General features: G+C 47.6%; 1 protein-coding gene across 1 annotated transcript in view; it reads right to left on the reverse strand.

Moving 5' to 3' along the window:
* The window catches only part of GLB1L3 (galactosidase beta 1 like 3), a gene marked incomplete at its 5' end in the record, with an annotated part of 33,511 nt that extends 22,093 nt beyond the window's left edge, over positions 1-11,418 (reverse strand). Inside the window, 4 exons of the mRNA XM_081122758.1 lie at positions 368-463; positions 1,094-1,162; positions 6,244-6,456; positions 11,393-11,418. Of these exons, the coding sequence (XP_080978884.1) occupies positions 368-463; positions 1,094-1,162; positions 6,244-6,456; positions 11,393-11,418 (404 nt within the window). The remainder of the gene's footprint in view (positions 1-367; positions 464-1,093; positions 1,163-6,243; positions 6,457-11,392) is intronic.
* Positions 11,419-26,036: the final 14,618 nt, after the last annotated feature.

Genomic DNA, 26,036 nt, shown 5'->3' on the forward strand with positions numbered 1-26,036 from the left:
GGAAACGGGGGGGAGCTGAGGGCCTCAGCTCAGCATACATGATCTTCCACTAGCAAAATAAGAGAAAAGCCAGGGGTCCTCAGAACAAGCTCAGCGGTTGTCAGAGCCGGCCCTCCACCCCCGAAAGCTTCACTTCCATTCTTCCACCAAGGAGAACAGGGATGGGCCCGGAAGAAAGAGGGATGTGGTTGTCCAGTGCTTCCTCTCCCCACATTCCCAAGTCCCGCACCTGAGGCAGGGGGATGACAGCGGGGCCCACAGCTCACTGAGTCACTGCCAGCATCCCCGGGAACATGTGCTCAGTGCTGTGAGCATCCAGTTTCACTTCCAGTAAAATAACCGCAACCCTCCATCACAGCCTGCTCACCTGGGCAAGCCGCCGAGGTCCATCTCACTGCAGATGTAGGGGCCAGGACGCAGGATCACCCACAGCCCAATCTCTGCAGCCAGCCGGACAAAGGCCCTGGGAAGATCAATGTCAGCAACTCTGAGGACATCGCGCACATGGTAGGACCAGCCCGCACACACCGCAGGTGGCACAGGCTCTGCTCCCTGTCCTCCTCTCAACCAGAGGCAGGGCTGAGTGAAGGGAAGGCAGAGCCCTGACCCCCAGCAGAGCAGGTAGTCCTACACCTCTGGTCATAGGCCTCAGGCCCTGGCAGCTGAGTTCTCACCGGCTCCTAGACCAGGACCCTCTGCACAGCCCACCAGGTCATGAGGGGAAAGGTGTGAGACAGGGGACGGGTCCTCACAACAAACCTGACCCAGTGGCCTTGCTGTCTCGAGGGGCAGCCCCTATCCCAGCACGGGTGGCGAGACCCCACTGCAGAGCAGGGCTGACCCAGGAGGAGGCACCTCTGGGCTGCAGTGAGCAGGGCTGGGCTCCGAGGGGGCCTGGTCACCCAGAGTAACAGGTTCACAGCTGGAGAGCATCTGGTCCCGGTGCAGCCTGTCAATGTCCTGAGAACAGGCTCTGGGCCTCAGGCTCCCCCGGGCTCTCCAAGCAGAACTGAGATACACTACGGTCCCTGATCACCCCACCAGCCCCCTTCCTGTCCCCCAGGCAGGCCACAGATGCAGCAGCAGCACGTACTCAAGGTCCAGGTTCCCAGAGAAGTCAAACGTGCCTCTCTGTGGCTCGTGGAGGTTCCATGGAATGTAGCTGGAACAGGAAAGAGGGAAGGGCAATAATCATCTTATTTCTTTCCTATAAAGTCCTAGGTCAGCCCCAAACCCACGCAAAAGCTAGGGCAGCTCTACTTTGAAACAAGTTGGACCTTCCAATGGCAATTAAACCTGTATTACATGAACAATGATTATTTTCAATAGTTCCTTTCTCTACTACCCAGTGTGGTCCAAGCTGTCAATAATCCTGATTCCTGATTCCTTGCAGTTATACATTAATTATCCCACTGACCACCCTTTCTTTGTAATACCCATTAAAAATATAAAGAAAAGAACACAAATGTCTACAGATGCCCAATAAGTTATTGCTAAGAATCAAAACAAGAATAGAAGGGGAGTTTTAATAGGATAATGGACACATAATAAAGAAAGGTGCCATCTTTGCATCTAGGGAGGAAGACCCCACCAGGGACCACCCCATGCAGCTGAGTTTGCAGGGCCAAAAGGACATGTGTAAAATTTTATTAGGTGCTATTTTTTTTTAGGTGACTATATTTTGGGTGTCACCAACAGTTTTTGAGTATTGTGCCCTATTGTTTGTCTTAAGCCTTATAGTTCTTATTGCACAGTTTTTACAGTGTAGAGATTTTTAAGAATGAGTATGTTGCATTATAGCAGAACTGAGCATATTTTAAGATCTTTTGTTGTGAGTAGGAATGAAGAGTTGGTTTGCTAAAGATTTCAAATATGCATGATAAAGTTTATAACTACACACTGAGAGAACAGAATGAAATCATTTTGCTAAATGATGCTTACAAGTGGCTTTTTTTAAAGAACATTGCTGAGCCGTGGCCGGTTTGGCTCAGTGGTCGCGCATCGGCCTGCAGACTGAAAGGGCCTGGGTTTGGTTCCGGTGAAGGGCACGCGCTCGGTTGCAGGCTCCACCTCCGACCCCCGTGGGGCCCGTGCGGGAGGCAACCAATCGATGTGTCTCTCTCTCTCTCCCTTCCACTCTCTCTGAAAAGCAATGGAAAAAATATCCTCGGTGAGGATTTAAAAAAAAGAATATTGCTGAAAAAACTTCAGAAACAAAAAGATGGGAAATGATATCGATGAGATGAAATTAATCTACCAATCTTAAATCACAGGCAAAATGGATTTTTAAGGCAAAAAACTCTCAAATAGATGCTAAAAGAGGCATCAAATAATAATAAAGGGAACAATTGATCAAGAAAATATAATAATCATTGCCTTCTGTGATCTTAATATCATGGCTTAAGTAAAAAAGTTTAATGGATCAGAGAAGTAATGGATAAATCCACAGTCATAATGAGAAGACTTAAAATACTTCCCTAAGAAACAAAGAAAATAACAGCAAAAAACTGTAAGGATATTGATTTGGAAAACACAATGAAAAGGCTGGATCTCATAAATACACAGAGAACTCAACAGCAATGGATAGAGCCTTACATTCTCAAAAAATACATGAACAGTTGTAAAATACAAATCCCAAAAATCTGCATTACATGGCTCATGATCCCAAGACAAATGCAAATAAATTAGAAAATTACACTTTATTTTTTTAAATGTTTTTGTTGAATTTTTTTTTTTAGAGAGGGAGGAGGGGAGAGGGAGAGAGAGAAACATCGATGTGACAGACATCGATCAGCTGTCTCCTGCACGCCCCCAACTGGGGATGGAGCCAGCAGTCAGGGTACACGCCCTGACGGGGAGTCCAGCCTGTGACCTCCTGGTGCCTGGGGCAATGCTCAACCAATGGAGCATGTAAATAAAACAAAAAGCATAGAGCTAAAATGTTCGAAACCAAATGACTGCCAAAGTACTATCTAGTAAAATCAGGGGAATTATATAACCAAAGCAATACTTAGAGGTATTCATAGTCCTGAATAAATATATTAGAGAACAGGAAATGAGCTAAATATTCAACTCAGGAGACAAGGAGAAGAGAAGGAGGGAGGGACAGAGAAAGAAGGTGCTAAATGAAATAAAGCACAAGAAAGGAAACTATGTGCACCTCAGAAGTCGTGAAATAAAAAACACAAAGCTACGCAGAAGATTAACAAAGCTACAAGCTAATTCTTTGAGAAGACTAAAAATTTAGATAATATTAAGTAGAAAAAAAAGAGGAAAAGGCCCAGATTCACAGAATGATGTATAATTTCCAAGAAAGGAAAATTTTTAAAGTCTCAGAATGGGAAAAAAAAAATCTATAGAATAATATACTCTAGAAGAAATGTAAAAACATGAGTTAAATAATAACTATTCAAAAAAGTTATATTATCCCCAAAATCAACCCCTCACAACCACAAAAGATAGTAGCCACGACGTCTTACAGATAAATTTTAGGAAACATTCAGGCTAAAAATCTTTTTCGCAAAATATTTTCAGTGACCATAAAAAGAACATATAGTCATTTGATGAGTTTACTATACAATTAATATCAAAACTGGATCAGAGCCCGGCCAGCGTGGCTCAGCAGTTGCACATCGACCCAGGATCCAGGAGGTCGAGGTTGGATTCGGGTCAGGGCACGCGCCCGGGCTGTGGGCTCGATCCCCAGCAGGGGGCTTGCAGCAGGCAGCCGATCAGTGACTCTCATCATTGATGTTTGTGTGTCTCTCTCCCCCTTTCCCTTCCCCTCTCTGAAATCAATAAAGATATATTTTAAAAATAATAAAAAACTGGATGAGAAACTAACATAAAATGTTAAATCAATTTCAGTGACATACATGTCTGAAATAAAACACTAGCAAATCAAGCTAGCAATCTGGGGTGGGGGGAAGGGAGGTGCATATGCACATGTGCACGTCTCATAAAAGAATTTACCCCAGAGCGGTGCATTGGCTGAGTATCAGAAACACTGTCCACGTAACTTACTGCTTTAACAGAGGACTGAATAAAATCCCTTCAATAGATGCAGCAAAAGCTTTCAATAAAAGAACAATTATTTACGAGTATTGTTTGCAACTTAGATGAGCCAATTACCAATTTACTGCCTCTGGGCTTCAAATGCACCCTCGGCAGTATGGAAGGGCCCTTGAAGCAGTGTCTCCTTTACAGCGAATGTGTTTATCTTTGCCACAGGAGGGCAGTGGAGGGACCCTGAGGAAGAAAGGGCTTCCATTGCTGAGCAGTTTTTTAATTTCTGTGGTCCTGCTGTATGTCCCGTTAGTGGTGTAGGAGTGTGAAGACATCTAGTGGTCCTTTCTTTTTTGAAAATTCAATACATTATAAGTATAATCCATAAGAACCAATGTAGAATTAATCCAGAAAGGCAAGGAAACTTAAATAGGGGGTGTGGCAAAAGTAGGTTTTACAGTCATTGCTATGGAAAATAACCCAATAATTAAAAACTAACAATACAGTACTCACAACTGTAAACCTACTTTTGCCCACCCGAGTTTGGGAAAACAGTTAACACAGTGAAGACGTAGAGCATGACATCGCAGGCCCCGTCGTGTTTGGGAGCCACTCTTTCCCTTTCTATACTGTAAGGCTGGGCTTCTCGGGACAGCCTGTACTTTTTCCTGATGTTAACTAAGGAAACGCCACAGCCCGACCATGAGAACAAACAGACCTTTCTGATTGCTGGTGGCAAACATCTATCTAATCAAGAAACAGAAAAATACATCCTACAGCATAAGATGACCGGCTGCCCTGCAAGGGCACTCGGACCTGACAGGATTCCACCGTGAGGGCTGGGAAGAGCACAGTATGGAAGGCACTGGACTGTCGAGCAGCTGGGCCCGGGCCCAGTGGGATTCCAGGCAAACCTCCGCTATCACCACCTGTGTGGTTTGGGGAAGAAGGCGCCTTCCCTCCCTCCACCTGCGTTTTCTCAGTGGGGATAACACTACACGCCACGTAGGCCTGCTGAGGACAAGTGAGTTCATATTTCCCAGGGTGTAGAACACGCCTGGCTGCGTATAAACGCTCCGTACATGTCCATTGGCAGCTTACGATACAGTGGTGGGTGTATTGAACTCAGCGTGTCTGCGGCTGGCACTGGCAGACTGGCCATGCTGAGGGGGGTCCTGCCTCTCCTCTCACCTTGGGGAACACCCTCCCGCAAGGTCAACCACACGTCCTTCTGCAGGCAGCTGCCACAGTGCCGCCTCCACGGAACTTTTCCTTTGGGCTCATCCTTCAACCCACCTTCACTGACTTCCAATTTTCTCACTTTCAAGGCTTTTTTGGAAATAAGTCTGTTGTGAAGAGAACTCCACGGTTCCTAATTCAAATAGGATTTGGCTGGTGGCCCGGGCGGGGTTCTGTGGGCGGGGTGGCCCCCAGGGAGCCGCTGGGAGGAGGTGCTCCTCCCGAGCAAGCTGAGCCCTCTGTGCTTCCTTCCCTTCCTTCCCGAATACTGGGAATCCGACCGTCCGTCTCTCGGGGCACTTGTGCAGATTAAGCAACTTCGTGGAAATGCTTAGGAAACGCCCAGCCATTAGTAAGCCCTAAATGCATGCTACCTTTTGTCACTACACGCATAAGCATGTTAAATGTCATGCTAAATTTGTCATGTTACATTTACATTTAATCATGTCAAATTTATGTTTAAATTCTTCTTCTGGACTCAACTGGGCCTATGGTTTCTGTTGCCACTGTAATTAAAGTACATGTACGTGCCATGGTTGTGATAGGGGTTTTTCATATAAATAAGATAAAGGTTTTATCTCATTTAATCATCAACACACCCTAGGAGGCACCTGTTAGTCTGCCCATTGCAGAGGAGGACGGCAGGGCCCTGCCCAGACGGGCGGAGGCAGGGCTGGGCCTGAGGACCGGGCTGTGTGATCACTAAGCTCAGTACCCACTCCCTTTGCTCCACGGAAGGTCACTTATGAGACTAGCATTTCCTCGCGTGTTCATTTTGATACAACTATCATTCCTCCCCATGCTCATTTCCCCATGCGTAAATAAGAACTGTTGTAGCAAGCATGAGACGTAAGTGACCCTTAGCAAAAAGGCTCACGCTGGACATGGCTACTCAGAGGGTCCATCCTCTAGCCAGGCTCCGGGAACCAGCTCCGAGCCCAGGGGCAGATGCCACAGTCCCTGGAGGGCAGCGGGGGCCCAGGGGGCGGCAGCACTCACGTGGTGAGGGTGTTGAAGCCGCAGGCCTTCAGCTTCAGGAGGCGGTCCTTCCAGTACTCCCTGGGCACCCGGAAGTAGTGGATGGAGCCCCCGAAGATCAGGAACCTCTGGCCCTCCAGTGTGAAGTAGGGCCCACTCCCGGGCGTGCTGCCAGTCTGAAGTCCCGCAGCTCGGCTCCGCAGCTCAAGAGGAGTCAGGTGAGACCAATTAAAACTGTTGAGAGACAGAGAGAGATGGAGAGAGATGGAGAGAGACGGAGAGAGACGGAGAGAGACGGAGAGGGAGGGGAGAGACAGAGAGGGAGGAGAGAGACGGAGAGAGACGGAGAGAGACGGAGAGGGAGGAGAGAGACGGAGAGGGAGGAGAGAGACGGAGAGGGAGGAGAGAGACGTAGAGAGACGGAGAGAGATGGAGAGAGACGGAGAGGGAGGAGAGAGATGGAGAGGGAGGAGAGAGATGGAGAGACGGAGAGAGACAGAGAGACGGAGAGAGAGGAGAGAGACGGAGAGGGAGGAGAGAGATGGAGAGGGAGGAGAGAGACGGAGAGGGAGGAGAGAGACAGAGAGACGGAGAGAGAGGAGAGAGACGGAGAGACGGAGAGGGAGGAGAGAGACGGAGAGGGAGGAGAGAGACGGAGAGACGGAGAGAGACGGAGAGACGGAGAGAGAGGAGAGAGACAGAGAGACGGAGAGGGAGGAGAGAGACGGAGAGACGGAGAGGGAGGAGAGAGACGGAGAGAGACGGAGAGAGATGGAGAGAGACGGAGAGAGACGGAGAGGGAGGAGAGAGACGGAGAGAGACGGAGAGAGATGGAGAGAGACAGAGAGGGAGGAGAGAGACGGAGAGGGAGGAGAGAGACGGAGAGACGGAGAGAGACGGAGAGACGGAGAGAGAGGAGAGAGACGGAGAGACGGAGAGGGAGGAGAGAGACGGAGAGGGAGGAGAGAGACGGAGAGACGGAGAGAGACGGAGAGACGGAGAGAGAGGAGAGAGACGGAGAGACGGAGAGGGAGGAGAGAGACGGAGAGGGAGGAGAGAGACGGAGAGGGAGGAGAGAGATGGAGAGGGAGGAGAGAGACGGAGAGGGAGGAGAGAGACGGAGAGGGAGGAGAGAGACGGAGAGACGGAGAGAGACAGAGAGACGGAGAGAGAGGAGAGAGACGGAGAGGGAGGAGAGAGACGGAGAGGGAGGAGAGAGACGGAGAGGGAGGAGAGAGACGGAGAGGGAGGAGAGAGACGTAGAGAGACGGAGAGGGAGGAGAGAGACGGAGAGACGGAGAGGGAGGAGAGAGACGGAGAGGGAGGAGAGAGACGTAGAGAGACGGAGAGGGAGGAGAGAGACGGAGAGACGGAGAGGGAGGAGAGAGACGGAGAGACGGAGAGAGACAGAGAGACGGAGAGAGAGGAGAGAGACGGAGAGACGGAGAGGGAGGAGAGAGACGGAGAGAGACGGAGAGAGACGGAGAAGGAGGAGAGAGACGGAGAGGGAGGAGAGAGACGGAGAGGGAGGAGAGAGACGGAGAGACGGAGAGAGACGGAGAGATGGAGAGAGACGGAGAGGGAGGAGAGAGACGGAGAGACGGGGAGAGATGGAGAGAGACGGAGAGGGAGGAGAGAGACGGAGAGACGGGGAGAGACGGAGAGAGACGGAGAGGGAGGAGAGAGACGGAGAGACGGGGAGAGACGGAGAGAGACGGAGAGGGAGGAGAGGCTGCAGAAGCCCCAGGGAAAGGTGGTCCTTGCTAGCAGGACTTGCTGTGTCTGCTTCTGAAATGATTTTCTCCAGAAGAGGGAAGTTCCCCGGGGCCCCCCTCCGGCAAACCTGTGCAGGGGCATCTGGGGCGCATCATCCAAAAAATGAATGTACTTTTCATATTTCGCCCGACGAGCAAAACTTGATGAGATCAATGGCAGAAACAAGATGTTCATGATTCTTTTCCATGAGAGACGTGGACTGAAAGGAGAAAGAAGAACCATGACAAGGGGGAGGCACTGGCCTCACCCCACCCCGAGGCCCAGAGCGCTGCCCCGGAGGCAGGTGGGCGCAGGGCGCAGGGGCGCCTCAGCGCGGAGCCCCTGGGCCAGGAAGGCTGAAGCTCTGCGGGGTTCCAGGTCCCTCCTCACAACCAGTTCTCCCACAGCCCCCCTCCGTCCGGGCAGAAAATGGGGAGAGACCTGGAGCCCTGGAAGCCTCCGTCAGGAACCAGGCAGGGCTGGGCACTGGGGGAGGGGTGCTGGTGAAAGGGGAGAGGGGCTCAGGGGCAGGTGGGAGCGCCCCGCCCCCCGGGCTCCGGCGGCGCGGTGTCCGGCCACTGGCTCAGGGGACAGACGCTCCGCAGGGCGGGCTTGGCCGAGGTGCGGGGAGAGGAGGGCTGGAGGGCGGGAGCCTGCAAGGGGAGCTGCGAGGATGAGTCTCAGGCAGACCTGCGGGTCCCAGACCTAAGGGGCCCTTGCCCCCCGAAGGCGGGATGAGCAGCGACGGTCACCTGAAGCGCCGCGGGGAGCTCATCGCGGCGAGGCCGGGGCACCGAGGTCCCGCGCTGCGCCCGCCGCCTCCCCGCAGGGGCCCCGCCGGTTCAGGGGCGCCGCGGGCCGGGAGCTGGCCCTGCGAGTCCCCGGAGTCGCGGGGCTGCCGCGGGGGCCCAGGAGCAGCAGGTCCGGGCTCTGGGCAGCGACAGGGACAGAGCTTCGCGCGCGACCAGGACGTGGAGCCGCCTGCGCGCGGGTGTCACTCCGCCGGGGACGTGATGGGAGCGGTGCCCGGCGCGCGGCTTGGCCTTTAGTTTCCTTAACTGTGGGTCACCAACCGATTGAGACAGAAAGGCAGACTGGAGTGGGAAGCCAGGAGGACAGCTTAGCCCACGCCATGCACCAGAGAGCGGGGGAGTTTGGGTTCGGCGGGTTGAGCAACTTTCACAAGGGCGCTCCGGTTCCAGGAGCGCTGCGGGCGAGTGGGCGGGGCGGCCCGCGCCACGAAATCGTTTGCAGCAGGCGAGCCAGTGCTAAAAGGCAGGTTCCGCGGGGTGCAGGGGCGTCGGCGGGGCCGCAGGCCGCCCCAGGAGCAGGGCCGTCTCGCCCCGGCCGTGGGTACGCGAGGGGGGCCCTCGGAGCCGCGGGGAGCGGGGCGCTGCGCCTCTCGGCGGGTGGCTCCCGGGACTGACCCAGCCGGCGGAGGACAGTGCGGCTCCCTCGGTTACAAAGTAGCAGCGGGCGGGCCGGGAAGGTCGCGTCCCTGGGAGGCGGGGCGGGAGCACTGCGCGTGCAGAGCTCCGCGCAGGGGCCTCTTGGCAGAGAATTCAAGCAGAAACTAAGCCTGGATTTAGCTTCGTGGAGCGACTACCTGGCCGCGAGGCGGAGGCTGGACGGGTCACCTCAGGAGACCTGGTGATGCAGGGGTGAGGGCTGGAGCCGCGTCCTGGGGTCATGCTGAGCAAGAAAAAACTTCGGGTGAAACTGGCAGCTCTCGAAAATTGATTGGATGAGGCAGGTGACAGAGAGAGAGACAGAGACAGAGAGACAGAGACAGAGAGGAGAATGGGATGGCCAACATGCCTCAGGCTTAAGTGACTTGGGTAGACGATGGTGACATTTATTGAGATCCGAAACACAGGACGTGATGGAGGTTTCAGTGGAGGCGGGAGAGAGATGAACCGGCCTGAAGATCCTGTGATGCAGATGAAGTCTTCTGAGCTTTCCTTCTGCGGCCTTGCTTTCCTCGGTGACAGGTTGAAACCAAGGGCGTAGTTTCCAGAGAACAGTGTGGATTTTTCTCTCTCTGGTCTCACTCATTCCAGGTGTACTTTCCTCCTTGAAACCTCAGCTCCCTGAGAATTCTGTGGATTATCCATCTTTGCCCCATTCTTGGGTTGGAAGCAGTGGACTTCTGCGACTTCCTGTCTTACACAGAAGCCGAATATTTAGCTTCTTTGACTATACCTGGTTTAATAAATTTGTATTTATAGCCACAAAACTTCATTCTCCTTTTGCAAGATTTTTTTTCAACTAGTCGAGGATTTGTGCCTTTTCATATAAAATTTAGAATAAGCTTCCCTATTTCTACAAAAAGGCATGCTAAAATTTTTATAGGAATTTCATGAGACCTGTAGACCCAGCTGGGGAGCACTGACATCTTCACCACGCTGAGTCTTCAAAGCCCATGAACATGCTGTGTCTCTTCTCTTATTTAGGGCTCCTTTCACTTTTTTTCATCAGAATTTTGTGATTTTTGACATACAGGTCCTATGCACATTTTGTTAGGGCTATACCTCAGTACTTCGTTTTCTTTTGAGCAATTTTAAGTGGTATTGTATTTTTAAGTTCAGTTTCAACATGTTCACTGTTAGCATATGGAAATGCAGTTGAGTGTCTTGTATCGATTTATGTTCTGTGTACTTGGTAAACTGACTTATTTGTTCTGAGGTTGTTTTAAAAATTGAAAACCCACTCCTTGGGATTTTCTACACGAGCAATTATGTCATCTGCAAATACAGACAGTTTTATTTCTTTACAACCTCCATGTCTTTTTAGCTATTTCTTTTTTTATCTTATTGTGGTAGCTAGAACTTCTAGTACTGTGTTGATAAGAGTGGTGAGAGCTGACGGCCTTACCCAGTCCCAGGCTCAGGTGGAACACATTCGGTCTTTCTCCAATAGGCACATTAGCTGTGGGCTTTGTGTTTATGCTGTTTAGCAAGTGGGAGCAGTTCCTTTCTGTTCCTGACCTGCTGAGATTTTTTATTATGAACGGTGTTGGATTTTGTCAAATACTTGAACCCTCTCTCTAATGTCTATAACATTACTATCCTACTTCCCTTCCTGAAAGATACTTTTGACAGATACAGGATTTGCAGTTGTGTGATATTGTGATATAATAAGACATATATATTAGGTCTTCATGCCCAGCTCCTGGAGCAGCTCCTAAAACACTTGGAATTTTCTGCCTTGTAAGGAGGAGAAGAGCATCTTTTGTTATTCATAACAAGCCTCAGGTCTCAACCACACCTGAGTTTAGATAAATGAGGTGACTTTTGGAAAGGACTTAAGGGTAAGGGGTTGGTTGCTAGGGGACCCAACCCAGCTTTCAGTCCCCCCTCCACCCCCACACACTAACCTCTGGGGAGGGAGAGAGACTAGAGTTTGGGTTACTTACCCGTGGCCAGTGACTTCATCGCTCATGCCTGCGTCAGGAAGCGTCCATCAAAACCCTGGCTGAAGAAGCTCAGGGAGCTTCCAGGCTGGGAGACGGCTGCACCCAGTGAGGGTGATGCACCCAGTGAGGGCATGGAGGCTTCGTGTCCCTTCCCCATACCTGGCCCTATGCATCTCACCCATTTGGCTATTCCTGAGTTATAAACTTTATAATAAACCAGTAAACCTAAGTAAGTGTTTCCCTTCGTTCTGTGAGCAGTTATAGAAAATTATCAAATGTGAGGAAGAAGTCACGGGATCTCTGATTTTTTGTAGCCTGTTGATCAGAAATACAGGTGACGAGCTGGGACTGGGCTCTGAAACGGGAGCAGGGAGTCATGTGGGGCTGGGCCTGTATCCTGGGGCTCGGTGCTAGCTCTGGGCAGTTAGTGTCAGAATTGAGTTAAATTGTAGGACGCCCAGTTGGTATTTGCTCAGAGTTGGAGAATTGGTTGGTGTGGAAAACCCATACATCTGGTGTTATAAGTGTTGTGTGATTAAAGGGAAGCAGGTTTTCCTTGAGGTTGACAATACTTTGCTTTCAGTGCTTAAAAAACATTGTGCAGCTTCCTCTGGCCTCCATAAAAAAGGTTTGTATTCCATCTCATAATTGCCTATCATTCCAGGCAGGTAATGCATCAATTCCCTCTGGTTGCTTTCAAGATATTGCTTTCCTCTTTTTAGTGTTTCAGTTTTTTAAAAGACTTTACTTTTTAGAGCAGTTTTAGGTTAATAATAAAAATGAGAGCAAGACACAGAGATTTCCCATCCACTCCCTGCCCCACACATATGAAGCCTCTCCCAATATGAGCATCGCTCACTTCTTTTTTTTAAACCAAGAATGAATCTGTACTGATGCGTCCTGATTACCCAGAGCCCATAGTTTACATTACGGTTCATTTTTGGTGTAAACTCCAGGGATCTAGACAAATGTGTAATAATGACATGTCTCCGTCATTATAATACCGTTCAGAGTGTTTCGCTGCCCTGAAAACCCTCTGCTGCACATATTCCTCCTCTCTCCTCCCAACCCATGACACTGCTCTTTTATTGTCTCCATAGTTTTATCGTTTTGAGGATGTCATACAGTCAGAATCATACAGTATGAGCCTTTTCAGATTGGCTCCTCTCACTTAGTCATATGCATTTTTTAAGTTTCTCCATGTCTTTTTATGGCTTGATGGCTCATTTCTTTTCATCGCCAAATAATATTCCATTGTTTGGACGCTGGATGCACCACAGCTGACTTACTCATCTACTGAAGGGCGTCTTGGTTGCCTCCAAGCGTTGGTAATTATAAATAAAGCTGCTATAGATATCTGCGTGCAGGGTTTTGTGTGGAAATAAGTTTTTAATTCGTGGTTAAATACCAAGGAGCTTGATTGCTGGGTGTGTGGTTAGTTTTGTAAGGAACTTCTAAACTCCTTCCCAAGTGGCTGTCCCACTTTGCATTGCCTGCTGCTCACACGCTCACCAGCCCTGGGCGTTGGCAGTGTCTGGATTGGGGTCACCCTGGTAGGTGTGTCAGTGCTGCTTTAATCGGCATTCCCATGATGAAAATAGGATCTGGACTGTCTTATATATTTATTGGTCATTTGTATATCTTCTCTGGTAAGGTGTCTATTAAGGTCTTTGGCTCATTTTTAATCAGGTTGTTTGTTTTCTTACTGTTGAATTCTAAGAGAGCTTTGTATATTTTGAATAAGGCTCTTATGAGATGTGTCTTTTGTAAATTTTTTCTCCAAATCTATGACTTCTCTTCTTATTCTCTTAATATTGTGTTTCACAGAGTAGAATTTTTTAATTTTAATGAAGTCCAGCTTATCAATGATTTCTTTCATGAATCGTGTCTTTGGTGTTGTATCTAAAAATTCATCACTGTATCCAAAGTCATCTAGGTTTGCTCCTATACTATCTTCTAGGAGTTTTATAGTTTTGCATTTTATATTTAGGGCTATGATTTATTTTGAATTAATTTTTGTGAAGGATGTAAGGTCTGCGTCTAGATTTTTTTTTTTTTTTTTTTGCATGTGGATGCCCAGTTGTTCCAGCACCAGTTTTGAAAAGAAGACATTTGGTCTATTGCATTGCTTTTGCTCCATTGTCAAAGATCAGTTGGCGATATTCATGGAGTCCGTTTCCATCCCGTTATCTGTCTGTTCTTTCACAATGCCACACTGTCCTCATTACTGTAGCTCTGTAGTAAATGTTGAGGTTGAATAGCACCAGTCCTCCAACTTCGTTCTTTTTTAACATTGTGTTGGCTATTCTGGATTCTCTGTCTCTCCATATAAACTTCAGAATCAATTTGTGAATATCCATGCATGACTTACTGGGATTTGGGTTGCTGAAAGGAAAATAGATCTTTAGCTAATTCTGATTGTGTTCAGGAGGAAAAGTTGTCAGATGTAAGGAATAAAATGCTATATGATCTTAAGAAGTAAAAAAATATAGTAAAAACATATGTCAGCCGCCTTTGTATTAGGGGGAAGATAGGGTAGAATGCCTGTAGTGAATCTAAGACAGTTTCTTTCACTGTGATTCTAATGACCTTCAAGGAAAAATTTTAAATAAAATAAAGGACCATGGTATTCATTTTTGTGGGTTAAAATACATTACCACCTAAATCATCAAAACCACAACTAGAAAATTACATCATATTATGTATGTTATATTGATGATGTTGATCATAAAACTCTTCTTCTTTTACAAATATTACTTAAGATTCTAAAAAAAAATTCAGGATCCTTGCCTGGTTCTTATATTTATATATGTTCTATCTAGTTTCTGGTAATTCCTTGTAAATTAATCTAGAACTTTTAATTAATTATCCAAACTACAGCGAAATGTATATTATCCAGTTTCTCATACTTTTCTTCAATAAACTTAGGCATTTAAATAAGATGAAATTAGGGCAATTTTTATCAGCTTAAAATCTAGATAGGACTTCATCAAGGCAGAGCAACCTGGAGCAGTTGCTTACAATCTTTCCTGAAACAGCTAGCAAACCAGGCCAGACAGAAATATTTGGAGAGTATATCCGTCATTCATTTAAAATATTTTTATTAAAGATTTTTCAGATATTGGACAGAAGGCAACACAGGGCTGTGATCCCTGAGATGAAGGAAGTCAACAAGACAAGCCCTGAGCTTGCTGCCTGCAAGCAGCTTCCAGGGCGCGACGCAGAGGGGGAATCCAGATGGAGCCCAGCGTCCCTGCTGAGCTGAGGAGACAGATGGAAAGGCAGGCGCCCAGGCAGCTGCTCTGTGGGACGAAGCACAGAGAGGAGGAATCTGCACAGGGAGTTCCAGAGATCCACAGAGGGGTCCCATGGAGTCTCTGGCTGAGTTCTGAACCGTGCACGCCTGTGAGACAAGGACCGAGGACAGGAAAGAACAGCTAAAAGGCAGAAAAAGTCCTCGGGGCTTGCACAGGTCTGGAAATAGCTCACATCTCACCAGCTGGAGTGGAAAGATGATCTAATATTTAGGGAAGCCAGTAGATTCCTAATAAGACTACTGAAATCTAAACTCCCTCTAACGAAGCTGAAAATTCATTTGTTTTTGTTTGTTTGTTAATCCTCACCCCAGGATATTTTTTTCCAGTGGTTTTTTAGAGAGAATGGCAGGGAGGGGGAGAGACAGAGAGAGAAACATGGGTGTGAGAGAGACACATCGATCGGGTGCCTCCTGCACATGCACAACCAGGGCCGGGGATCGAGCCTGAGACCCTTCAGTCCACAGGCTGACACTCTAACCACTGAGCCAGACCAGCTAGGGCTAAAAATTAATTCTTGAAAAGATCAAACGGATTCCAAGTACTGTGGTGGCATCCCAGAACAAAGCCCCAAAATATCTAAAGGATTACAGCAGACTCAGCAAACAACAACATAACATTCACAACGTTCAGCATCCAATGAAAAAAATTACCATCCATACAAGAAGCAGGGAAGTATGACACATAACCAGGAGAAAACTCAGTCCATAGAAACATGCGTGATGCAGACGAAGGGGCTAGCAGGAAAGGATGGAGAGCTGCTGAGATTATTCTCCGCGTGGTAAAGGCTGAGGAAAGGAGGAGCATGGTAAAGAGACAAACCGAAGGTTTAGAATACATCCAAATGGAACTTCCAGTGATTAGAAATACAATTTCTAAAATTAAAAATAGACTGACTGGATTAACAGCGTAATAAACACTACATAAGAACAGATCAGTAAACCTAAATAGGAAACAAGGGAAATTATCCACAAGCAAGGACAGAGAGAAATAAATAAACAGAGCGTCAGTATCCTTTGAGACACTACCAAGTGGTCCAGCATATTGTAGTTGGAGCCCCAGAAGGAGGGAGGTAGAAAAAAATACTTGAAGAAATGAGGGCCAAAATATTTCAAATTTGATGTTTACCTTGGATCCAAGATGTTTACTAATCTGTAAGCAGAATAATCATACAGAACACCACCAACCAGGGAGAGAGTCCTCACGAGACCTCACCACGCTGACACTGGGTTTACTGATAACTAATGAAAACCAGCAAAATTTGTCAAGGTGAAAATTTAGCTACTTTCACTTGTGCGCCATGCTTGTTTTAGGAAACTGTTTATTAAGTAGCAAGACGTTTACTATGGGAAATGGCAAAGGCTCATCTGAGCCATAAAATGGTCTCAGTAGTGTCCCAGTAACTTATTTGACCCATGACGATATATAGTTGATAAAGTCGGATAGAGGGATAGATGAAAGACATATTCTTTTTTTTTTAGAGGAATGTAGAGGGAGATAGATCAATGATGAGAGAGTCATTGACCAGCTGCCTCCTGCACCACCCCCCCACCGGGGATCGAGCCCAAAACCCGGGCACGTGCCCTGACCCGGACTCGAACCCTGACCTCCTGGTCCAGAGGTCGATGCTCAGCCGCGGGGCCTCGCCGGCTGGCTGGGTGAAAGACATATCCTTGCCAGTCAGAGATCTTCAGGTCCCTAGTTTTAAGTTTACTCCTTGTAAACATTCAAACTTGAATTAATCATCTCCTCCTGCAGGTGAGATGGGGGCGTGTGTCGCCCAGGGCAGCCCTCAGGCCCAGAAGCCAGCAGACGGCCTGGGCTCGGTCCCTCAGCCACGGTCCCCAAGCACCAGAGTCGCTGAGGGGGTTTCGCGGCAGGCAGCCCATCTCAGCTGCTGTGTCTGGTTCAGTGTCGCTCAAACGTGTCCTTCGTTGGAGAGGGAAGCTCTGAATCTGCTAAATGCGGTCATTAGTTACGGAAATGGGAAACCACGCATGAGTCCAGGTAAGAATCCCAGGTTAAAACGTGTTGTCAGGAGTTTTCTGCCTGTGAACTAAGGTTAATAGGTGATCATGGTGAGGTGGAAAGATTGCTCTCGGCTCCTGTGCAGGTTTAATTATGGAAAAAATTCCAGGTCTTTAAATGGTACAGGAGAAAAGAAGAATTAGCCTACGGGGCATCCATTAAGCAGGCTGTTCTTGCAGATAACCTGATTTATTATAAGGTAAGAGTTGAACAGGAATTGTCTTTAAGAATATTAAAAAAGCTTTGTCCTGAAGTGATTCATTTTCATCAGGGTTTTTGTTATTAATAGCTAACATTTACCAGGCACTCATTAGCCAGGCATTGTTCTAAGTGTTAACATTTATTACCTCGACTCTCACTGCCTCATAAAGCAAGGACCTGATGTACTATGGAATTGTATGCCTGGAACCTATATAATTTTATTAACCAATGACACCCCAATAAATTCAATAAAAAAGAAAAAAAAGCAAGTACCATCACAATCCCTACTTTAGCCATGAGGGAGCTAGGGCACAGAAGTGTCAGTGACTTGTGTCAAGTCAGACGACAGATTGGTGACAAAGCTGGGATTTGAATGACCTTCAAGTTAGGTCTCATGCTGTGCAAATGCTCATTGGTTCAATTCTTCAGACGGACTTGGCTCAGCAGATATCTGTGAACTGGTAGCATGTGCAGAGCACCACACGGTACAAACCTATGAGATAGCCTAGGAAACCTGCTTCAGGAAAAGGTACAACGCATTTAAAATGAAAGTATAACTACGTGACTAGTAAAAGGGAAAATAAAATGCTTCTAAGCTAGCAGATCTATGAAATAAATTCTGGAGAACAAAGACATGACTGTTCGAAGGCTTGAAAAGTCTCCTGGGTTCTTTATTAGTAAAGCAACCTGACCCGTCTCTCAAAAAGACATACAAATGGCCAACAGAGACTTAAAACAATGCTCAACATCACTATCTATAAGGGAAATAAAACCACAGTGAGACACCACACCTCACTCCTGTTAGAACGGCTGTTCTAAGAACTACACAAGAAATAAGTGTAGGGGAGGCTGTGGAGAGAAAGGAGGCCCATTCACTGCTGGTGGGAATGTGAACCGGAACAGCCGCTGTGGAAACAGTATGGAACTTTCTCAAAAAATTAAGAATAGAGCTACGGTGTGACCCAGCAACCCCTCTTCTGGGTATCTACCTGAAAAATTTAAAAACACTTATTCATAAAGATACGTGCACCCCTATGTTCACTGCAGCACTGTTTGCGGTGGCCGAGCCCCGGAGACCACCTCAGTGTCCTCCGACAGGGCACGGGGTAAAGAGGGTGTGGGGCGTGGGCACAGTGGAACACTGCTCGGCAGAAGAAAAGACGAAATACTGTCGCTTTTGACAACATGAATGAGTCTTAAGAACATCATGTTAAGCAAAATAAGTCAGACAGAAAAAGTTAAGAACCATGTGACTTCACACGTGGTTTATAAAACAGAAAGCAACAAATGAACAAACGGGAAAAGCTAACAAAACCTCAGACACTCGCAACAGTATGGTGGTTACGAGGAGGAGGGGGCCGGGGTGGGGTCCTAAAGGGTAGAGAGTGTCAACTATGTGGCGAGGGAAGGAGAGCTAACTTCGGGTGGGGAACATACAATGTAACATACAGGTGATGTATATAGACTTGTACACTTGAAACCTATGTAATCTCATTAACCAACGTCACCCCTATACATTTAGTTTTTTTTATTTTAAATCATTTAAAATGTGTTTTTATTGGTCTCAGAGAGAGGGAGGGAGAGGGGGAGAGAGAAACATCAGCGATGTGTCTTGGGTGGGCCTCTTCGGGTTCCTCTGCGCTTCCCGGACGGGTGTGTCTCTTTCCTCTACCAAGTTAGGGAAGTTTTCCATCATTGTTTCTTCAAGTAGGTTTTCAGTTTCTTGTCCTCTCCTTTCTCCTTCCGGATGTAAGAGTTGGTACATTGACGTTGTCCCAGAGGCTCCTTACATGACCCTCTTTTTCCTTTCTTGTTGCCGTTCTGATTGGGTGGCTTTTTGCCTCGTTGTTTTCCAAATTGCTGATGTGATTCTCAGCTTCATCTGCTCCACTGCTGATCCCCTGTAAATTATTCATTTCAGTTAGTGTCGCCTTCATTTCTTACTGGTCCTTTTTTATGCCCTTGATGTTCTCACCGAGTTCACTGAGCATCCTTATAACCAGTGTTTTGAACTCTGCGTCTGGTAGATTGTTGTCTCCATTTCGTTTAATGCTTTTTCTGGAGTTTTGTTCTGTTCTTTCTTTTATGATGTTTCTCTGTCTCCTCATTTTGGCCGCCGCCTCTCCGTGTTTGTTTCTACGTATTAGGTAGAGGTGCTATGCCTCCCAGGTTTGGTAGAGTGGCCTAAGGTAGTGGGTGTCCTGCAGGGTCCAGTGGCACAGCCTCTCCAGTCACCCAAGCTGGGCACTCCAGGTGAGCCCCCCGTGTGGGTTGTGTGCACCCTCCTGTTGTAGTTGAGCCTTGATTGCTGTTGACACATCCATGGGAGGGATTTGCCCTCAGGCCAATCAACTGCAAGGACTGGCGGTGACCTCTGTGGAGAATCAGCTGTGCAGGGGCTGACCCCACAGAGCAGGACTGACCTCAGTGGGGCTCTGATGCCCACTGAGCCCACCCCTTGAGTGTGTCGTTTGTGGAGTGTGTGTTGGGTGGTGATGCTTTGATGTGGTCTGAATGTGTCCACTGTGTGCGCTGGCTCTGGGGCCGTGTGGGAGGTACAGGCCTCGGTCAGCCACTGCCAGTGCTCTGCCCGAGGCCATCCAGCATGAGCTGCAGAGCAATCTGCAGATGGCTGCTACTTGTGCTGTGCTTGGAGGTGCCCAGGAGAGGCCAAGCTGTGAACGGAGGCTGGCTGCTACCAGTGCTGGGCCTGGGGCCACTTAGCAAGAGGTACGAAGCACGCGGAGGCCAGATGCTGCTTGTTTGAGAGATTTTAGGAGAGTCTAACGCATGAGCCAAGACAGAGCATTCTTATGGATAAGGCACTGAAAACCACTTGGATGGGCCTGCAAGCTCAGTGGGGTGGGGACTCAGTGAGTCACCACGGTGGGGTGCACAATGTCAGCCAGGTAGACGGAGACTCAGGTATGGCACCCGCTTGCGGATTCTGTGTGTATAGTGGGGTGTCTCAGAAAAGGAACGGGGGCCTCTGCCAGCACTTCTGTCTGGGAGGAAGCCGCCCCACAGCTCTCACCCTGATGCCAGACAATTCAGTTCCTCCCCGTATGTCCTGGGCACCTTTCGAGCTGCCGCCCGGTGCTGGAGCTCGGAGCAAGTGAGCCTGAGTAAGTCTGCGCAGGCCCCTTGAGGGTACTGCCTGGGACTCCAGCAGCCTCTGTCTCCCTCAGCTTCAATCCTCACTGGTTTTTACAGCCAGAAGTTATGGGGACTTCGCTTCCTGGCACTGGAACCCTGGGCTGGGACCCCTCACTCCAAGGGGGGCCCTTTGCAGCTGGTTTGTATCCTTCCTGGTTTGTATCCGCCACACGTGGGTGTGGGACCAGCCCGTTCCCTGTCTCCACCCTCCTACCAGTTCCCATGTGGCTTCTTTAATTCCCTGGCTTAGGACTTTCATTCAGCTAGATTCCAGCTGGTTCCGAAGGACGGCTGTTCTGTACTTTAGCTGTAACTTCGATGTGCTTGTGGGAGGGCAAGAGCCCCGAGTTCACCTCCCACCCTCTGGACTGGGAGTCTCATTCTGACTTATTCTCATAGGTGATTTTTTTCCTTTGTTATGTCAGTACTTTGAGGCTACAAGTTTCAAGTATAAAATTCCACTGTGGAAGTTCACAGTTTATATACTTTGGTTTTGCCGAAAGTGGCTTCAGGATACAGCCTTCTATGTAGATATATAACGGCAGTTCCTCTGGACACTTGAGTAAAACCCGGAGTAGAATTAGCTCTTTACTTTTGAGTGAATTTCAGAAAATTTACAATACTGAGAATTTTTCTCTTTTAGTAACTAGGTTTCAAATAAACTGTCTTGGTTATTGTACTTAATTTAAGCCAAATTTTATTTAGCTTAAGATAGCCACTGACACATTTATTTTGGGGCAGACATTAGACATATCAGAGACAATGTAGTTCAGTATTATTATTTTTATTACCACTTCTTAAAAACATGTTAGAACTATCACTTACTTGACATGCCATGTCCTGAAATTCCAAAATTACATTCAGCAAAAGATCTGACTTAGAAACCATTTTTGAGATATAGTGTCCAAGTTCCCTTACGCTGACGCATTCCTCTTTCTGTCCCAGGTGGACGGTTCTTTCAGAAGCAACTCATGTTCTGTCATCTTGTTCTTTTTACATCACATTTTAGGTCCAGCTTTTACTTTGCATTTTTCCAATAATTTCATACTGTGAACTTCCATCAAAACAAAGACTCCCCTAAATACCTTCAAACATAAATAAAAATAAGTAAACATAAATAAAAAGGTGAAATGTTATGAGTGCCACCAAATGCATATTTAAACATTATTTTATTAGTTTCAATTAAATGTTCTTTTGCCTTTTGTAATCAGAAATAGCAAGTCTCAAGGCAACTGATTATTTTAACTAAAGCTGGTACATGAAAAATGTGGGTAGGAGATGCTTATGAAAAAAATTTACAAATAAGTAAACATTAATTGCTCTGTTAGGATAATGTTTGCCCAGAAGTGAGTGTGGGGGGGAGATTCACTGCGGACTGCATCACTCACCCGGTGGCCCTTTACAACACTGAGGGAGATGCCCTGTGGCTTCTGGGGCACAAGTCTAGCACTGACCCTGTGAATTTATTATATGCACGTTGATGGACAACGAACTCAGTTCTTCAGCCCCAAAGAAGAAGATTTGCCTGTGTAGACAAAGCTTAGGAATAATAAATGGTCTGTCCTTTTGCTGAATCTTAAAACTTGCAGAGAATACATTGTCTGACCTCAACTCTGTGGATGGAAGATAAAATCTAAATCATTAACAAACTTGAAAATCAACCTTCAAGGTTTCAAACTTCATGCAGCAGAGGTTGAACTGAAGTTAGAAAGTATCATTTTAGTTGTTGTTACAGAATCTAGCATTTTGGATTTTGGGAAAGAATGATACTGAAGTCTGGTAAAGTCAGGTGTTCAGTGCAGACTGACCGTACCTTCATCCCAGTACTTCCCATTCCTGGCTGCTCATGATGTGGAAACTTTTAAGTGAGGCCACCAAATGCATCAGCCCTGCTGAAAAGGAGGAGACTCAGAGTGTGTCCAGCCGTGGGGGGGCTGGGGCGACGGACAGAGAGATATAAATATGCCAAAATTCTTTTAGCCTCCAACTTAAATTATATTAAGTTAAATTAACTTTCCTTAGGTATGTCAGCTCATTCAGGAGCATATCATCTGCAATGTTTGCGTTGGTTCAGAATATAGGATTTTAAGGTCCTCCAACACTAAAACATTTCAATAAACAAGTAGTCACTCCCACAGACCTGCTGTCTGTAGAGCAGAGATTGTCTAGTCACTGTTGGACCCTCACGCCCGAAAACCCGCCTGGCATATAACAAGCCCTCAACAAGGGCCTGTTGATCATGCAGGGAGAGAGTTGGGTCCTTTTATACAAAAGAAATGACAGCCTGAGACGTGAAGGACAGGGCTCGGGATGAAGGAAGCCTCTGGAGTCTTGGAAATCAGTTAGGGCGACAAGAAGTAGAGAGGACCCAACTGGCCGTTCCTTGAGATAAAAAGATTAAAAAAGTCATTGCTCTTTGTGAAATTATTGTAGTTGAATTATGCCAACTACACTTAGGCTAGGAAAAAAACACGCATGATTTAATAGGAAAACTATTAGAATTAAATTACCACAGGTATTCTGTTTTGCAAAAATTTCTTTATCCTGAAACTAATATGCACTTTAATTTTACTATGGAGTGAAATTTTTTTAAAAATCTGTAAAACAAAGAACTATAAGTTCACATGTCTCATGACTGATTCGAGACCTGGAGTTAGTGCACTCTAAAATCCACACTCATCTCGGCGGAGCCCCTGTGCCCCTGTGGCTCCCCCACAAAGGTGGGTGAGCTCAGCCCATCTTATCAGGATGGGGAGGGTAGCCCAGGGAAGCCCATCAAACAGTTTGTGGCCAGGGTGAGGACTGGTTTCAGGAGCAGATGAAGAGATTAGTGGGTCTGTTTTGAAGCATGATTCATAAACTAGCTTCCCAGTAATACAGGAAAAGGGACACCCAGAGTTAAGGACATAGCCGATGGCTGTCCTTGAGAAAGCATTTTCCCGTTCAGTCGCTCTAGGAAAGAGTCTTAATCTGTGGTAGGCTGGGATACTCTTCTAACTGGACACAAATCGCTCCAGTCCAAAGAGGACCTGAAAAATAGACCCTAAGACACTGATAATTAAGAAGAACAGTCAGATGTCCCCCAGGGGGCCTTTAAAGTAAAGCAGCACTAGATCGGGGGCTAGATAGTTCCTTTTGGTGAAAGTGTGGGATGCAGTACAGCCAAGAAGGTAAACAGATCGAAGGATGAGAATATGAACAAGTGAAGCCACCTCAGGTGTCAGTTCCAAGATGAGGTGGAGCCAGGTAACGGGGACCAGACCTGGGGACCCTGGACTGCGCGCACAGTGCGATCGGTGTGGGTTGTGATGACGAGGGCCAGGCCCAGGCCCCCGGCTCGTGGGAAGGCAGACGGTGAGGACAGAGGAGACTCTCCCCAGCCAGCCCTTAGCTCCCGTGTCACCCACCCCAGGTTTGACACATCCAGAAATGTGAGGAAAGAGAAAGCGGGAGCCTTAAGTCCCCTGCTGTTGTTTTCTCCCACCTTCACAGGCTCTGCATGAGGAAAGAAATCCCATATACAGTTCTGGGCTGTGTTGCTAGATTGCTGTGGCCGCTCTAATGAATTACTAAGTAACTACAGAGATGTTACCAGAGCTCCCTGGTGTAACCGCTGCAGAAAATAAACCCCAGCAAGCACCCTGCTCTGAGAGAAATTTGGGTCTACTGAAAAGAGAGAACCAAAGTTCCCCTTAAAACTAAAATACTACCTGAGGGCACGCAAAGAACTGAACAAGCCGGTCGTGACCTCGGAGAAGCACATCGAGTGGTCAGCGGGGGGCTGAGCACTGAACGGAGGGTGCTGCAAAGGGAAGCGAACGTACTTCGCAGGAATGAAGACCAGAATCCTCACCCCAGCTCCGCCGCTGGCTACACTGACTTTAGACAACTCGCTTACGTCTCTGAGATGTTTCTCCTCGTGGTTACGTGTAGCGCTGTTGTCACTTTTGCGTTTCCACTCCGTCAGGTGCTGTGCAAGGAAACGCAGCAGCAACCAGTGCGGCCTGGCACAGGTCCTCAGCAAGGCGCCGTTAACTAGAGGAAGTAGACACGTTTTAAAAAACTACACCTTACTTTCTGAACGTTAGAACTAGAGAAGTGTGTCCAAGATATAGAAATACTCAATTTTTTTATTTGTTCAAGACGTGGGGGTCTGCTGAGTGGGACTGTGTGCTCCACTCGAGGTTCGAAGTCCATGACACGCTTCCCATTCTCAGGCCCTTTCAGCCTCAAGGGGGTGATCGTCTTGTAAAGAGGAGGCCGGGCGTCAGGACAGGGCAGTGTGTGAAATGTCATAGTAAAGAGACCTCCGCACAGGCATTATGAGGGCAGAGGGGTTCATTCCCCTGAACGGGCTCGTAAAGGGTGAGACATTCGCCAGGTGTGTAAGTGTGGAAAGATATCTAGGCCGTGACAAAAACTGCAAAACCACGATGCCAAGAAATTACAAGGAATTTCCCAGAAGTAGAGAAATACTTCGAATTCCTAAAGTGAAACAACAAGACAAGGGGCTTAGCCACAGTTGCCACAGGAGCAGAGTCCTCAGAGGCTGTGACTGGAGCTTAGACCTGACCCTCGCAGGAAGGAGGAGCCAGTGGAAGTTTGGAAGATGCTCAGATTTGTGTTTCAGCAGCACTTCTGGGTGGCAGTAGAGAAAATGCATTGTAGGGGTCAAGAGAGATGACCTTATAAAACCATTAGAACATGAAGAATTTGATGTGGAAACAAATCCACAACATAGTGTTAAATTTAGAAAGCGAGTAAAGGAAGAGTGTGCCCAGTGTAACTAACAGCTTTCAGTTACCAGAGCTCGCTGTGCTGGGCACTGTGCTAGCAGCGGACAGATTGCTCTCATCTCGCTTCCTCCTCGCAGTAACCAGCCGAAGCCGGTGCAAATGTGACCCCGTGTAACATCTGCAGAAACAAAGCTTTGCCTACGCCAGAAGCAGTGGGAGAGCCTGGGCCTGGACCACAACGTCCTGGCTACAGTTGCTCAACACCCACACCTGCACCAAGCTGGAATCACAGAAATGGATACTGTAACAAAATCCATGTATTGCGGAAAATACATGAATATTTCAGCAGTGAAACATCTGAACATCCACATTAAGAGGGGTAAATAAAGATAATTAAAAAGTGGTGTCAATTCATGACGGGTTCTGTTTTCAAATTCACTTACATTTAGTAAAGTTTAGCTGCCAAATGATTGGCTGAAAAAAAAACAACGCAAGGTTTTACAGAATTTTATGGATGTCAGCATTATAGATGAGGAACTGTAAACTTGTAAATTTTGACATTATTGGAACTCACATAGGGCTCTAGTTTCAGGTTGGCTAGGTGAACATATCCTGCAAATGAGATCTCATAAGAGAAGAAAGCCACTTAGCATGTCCCTGGTTAGTGCCTATCACACAGAAGAAACCCACGGAGCCCAATGCTGTGAGATCCAGGAGCTACAGGAGGCCAGGGACAGCCTCAGAGGGGGTGTTCAGTGTTCCAGGCACATCTTGCCAACCTCTGGCAAGGCTCACCCCCCCCCCCTTAGGCCTAGCGGTGGAAGCGGCTTCCCAGCGACATCTGCAAAGCACCCCTCATTGGTTTTCTTTAACCTTAACTATAAGCACTTCAATGACCTCTTCTGAGTGTACCATCTCTTTCCTGCTAGGAACCAAGCTGGTTGAGTAATTGATAGGAGAGGTGACCCCGGGGAATAAACTCTTAAAACGAGGTTTGGGGGCTAGGTTAAAAGGTGTTTCATAAACGTACAGATAACCTTCTCGGTGGGGGACATGGGATATCGCTGCTGCTGGCGGGTGGCATGGTTACTCGAATCAACGCCATCTGAGGCCTGAGGTGGAGCGCAGATCGGGGGCAGGCACTAGGAGATCAGGGGGCCTGGCACTAGTTTCCACGGCAACAATGGTGATGACAAAGACTGTGAAGGG

Source organism: Miniopterus schreibersii (genome assembly GCF_964146895.1).
Source record: "Miniopterus schreibersii genome assembly, chromosome: 20".
NCBI lineage: Eukaryota > Metazoa > Chordata > Mammalia > Chiroptera > Miniopteridae > Miniopterus > Miniopterus schreibersii.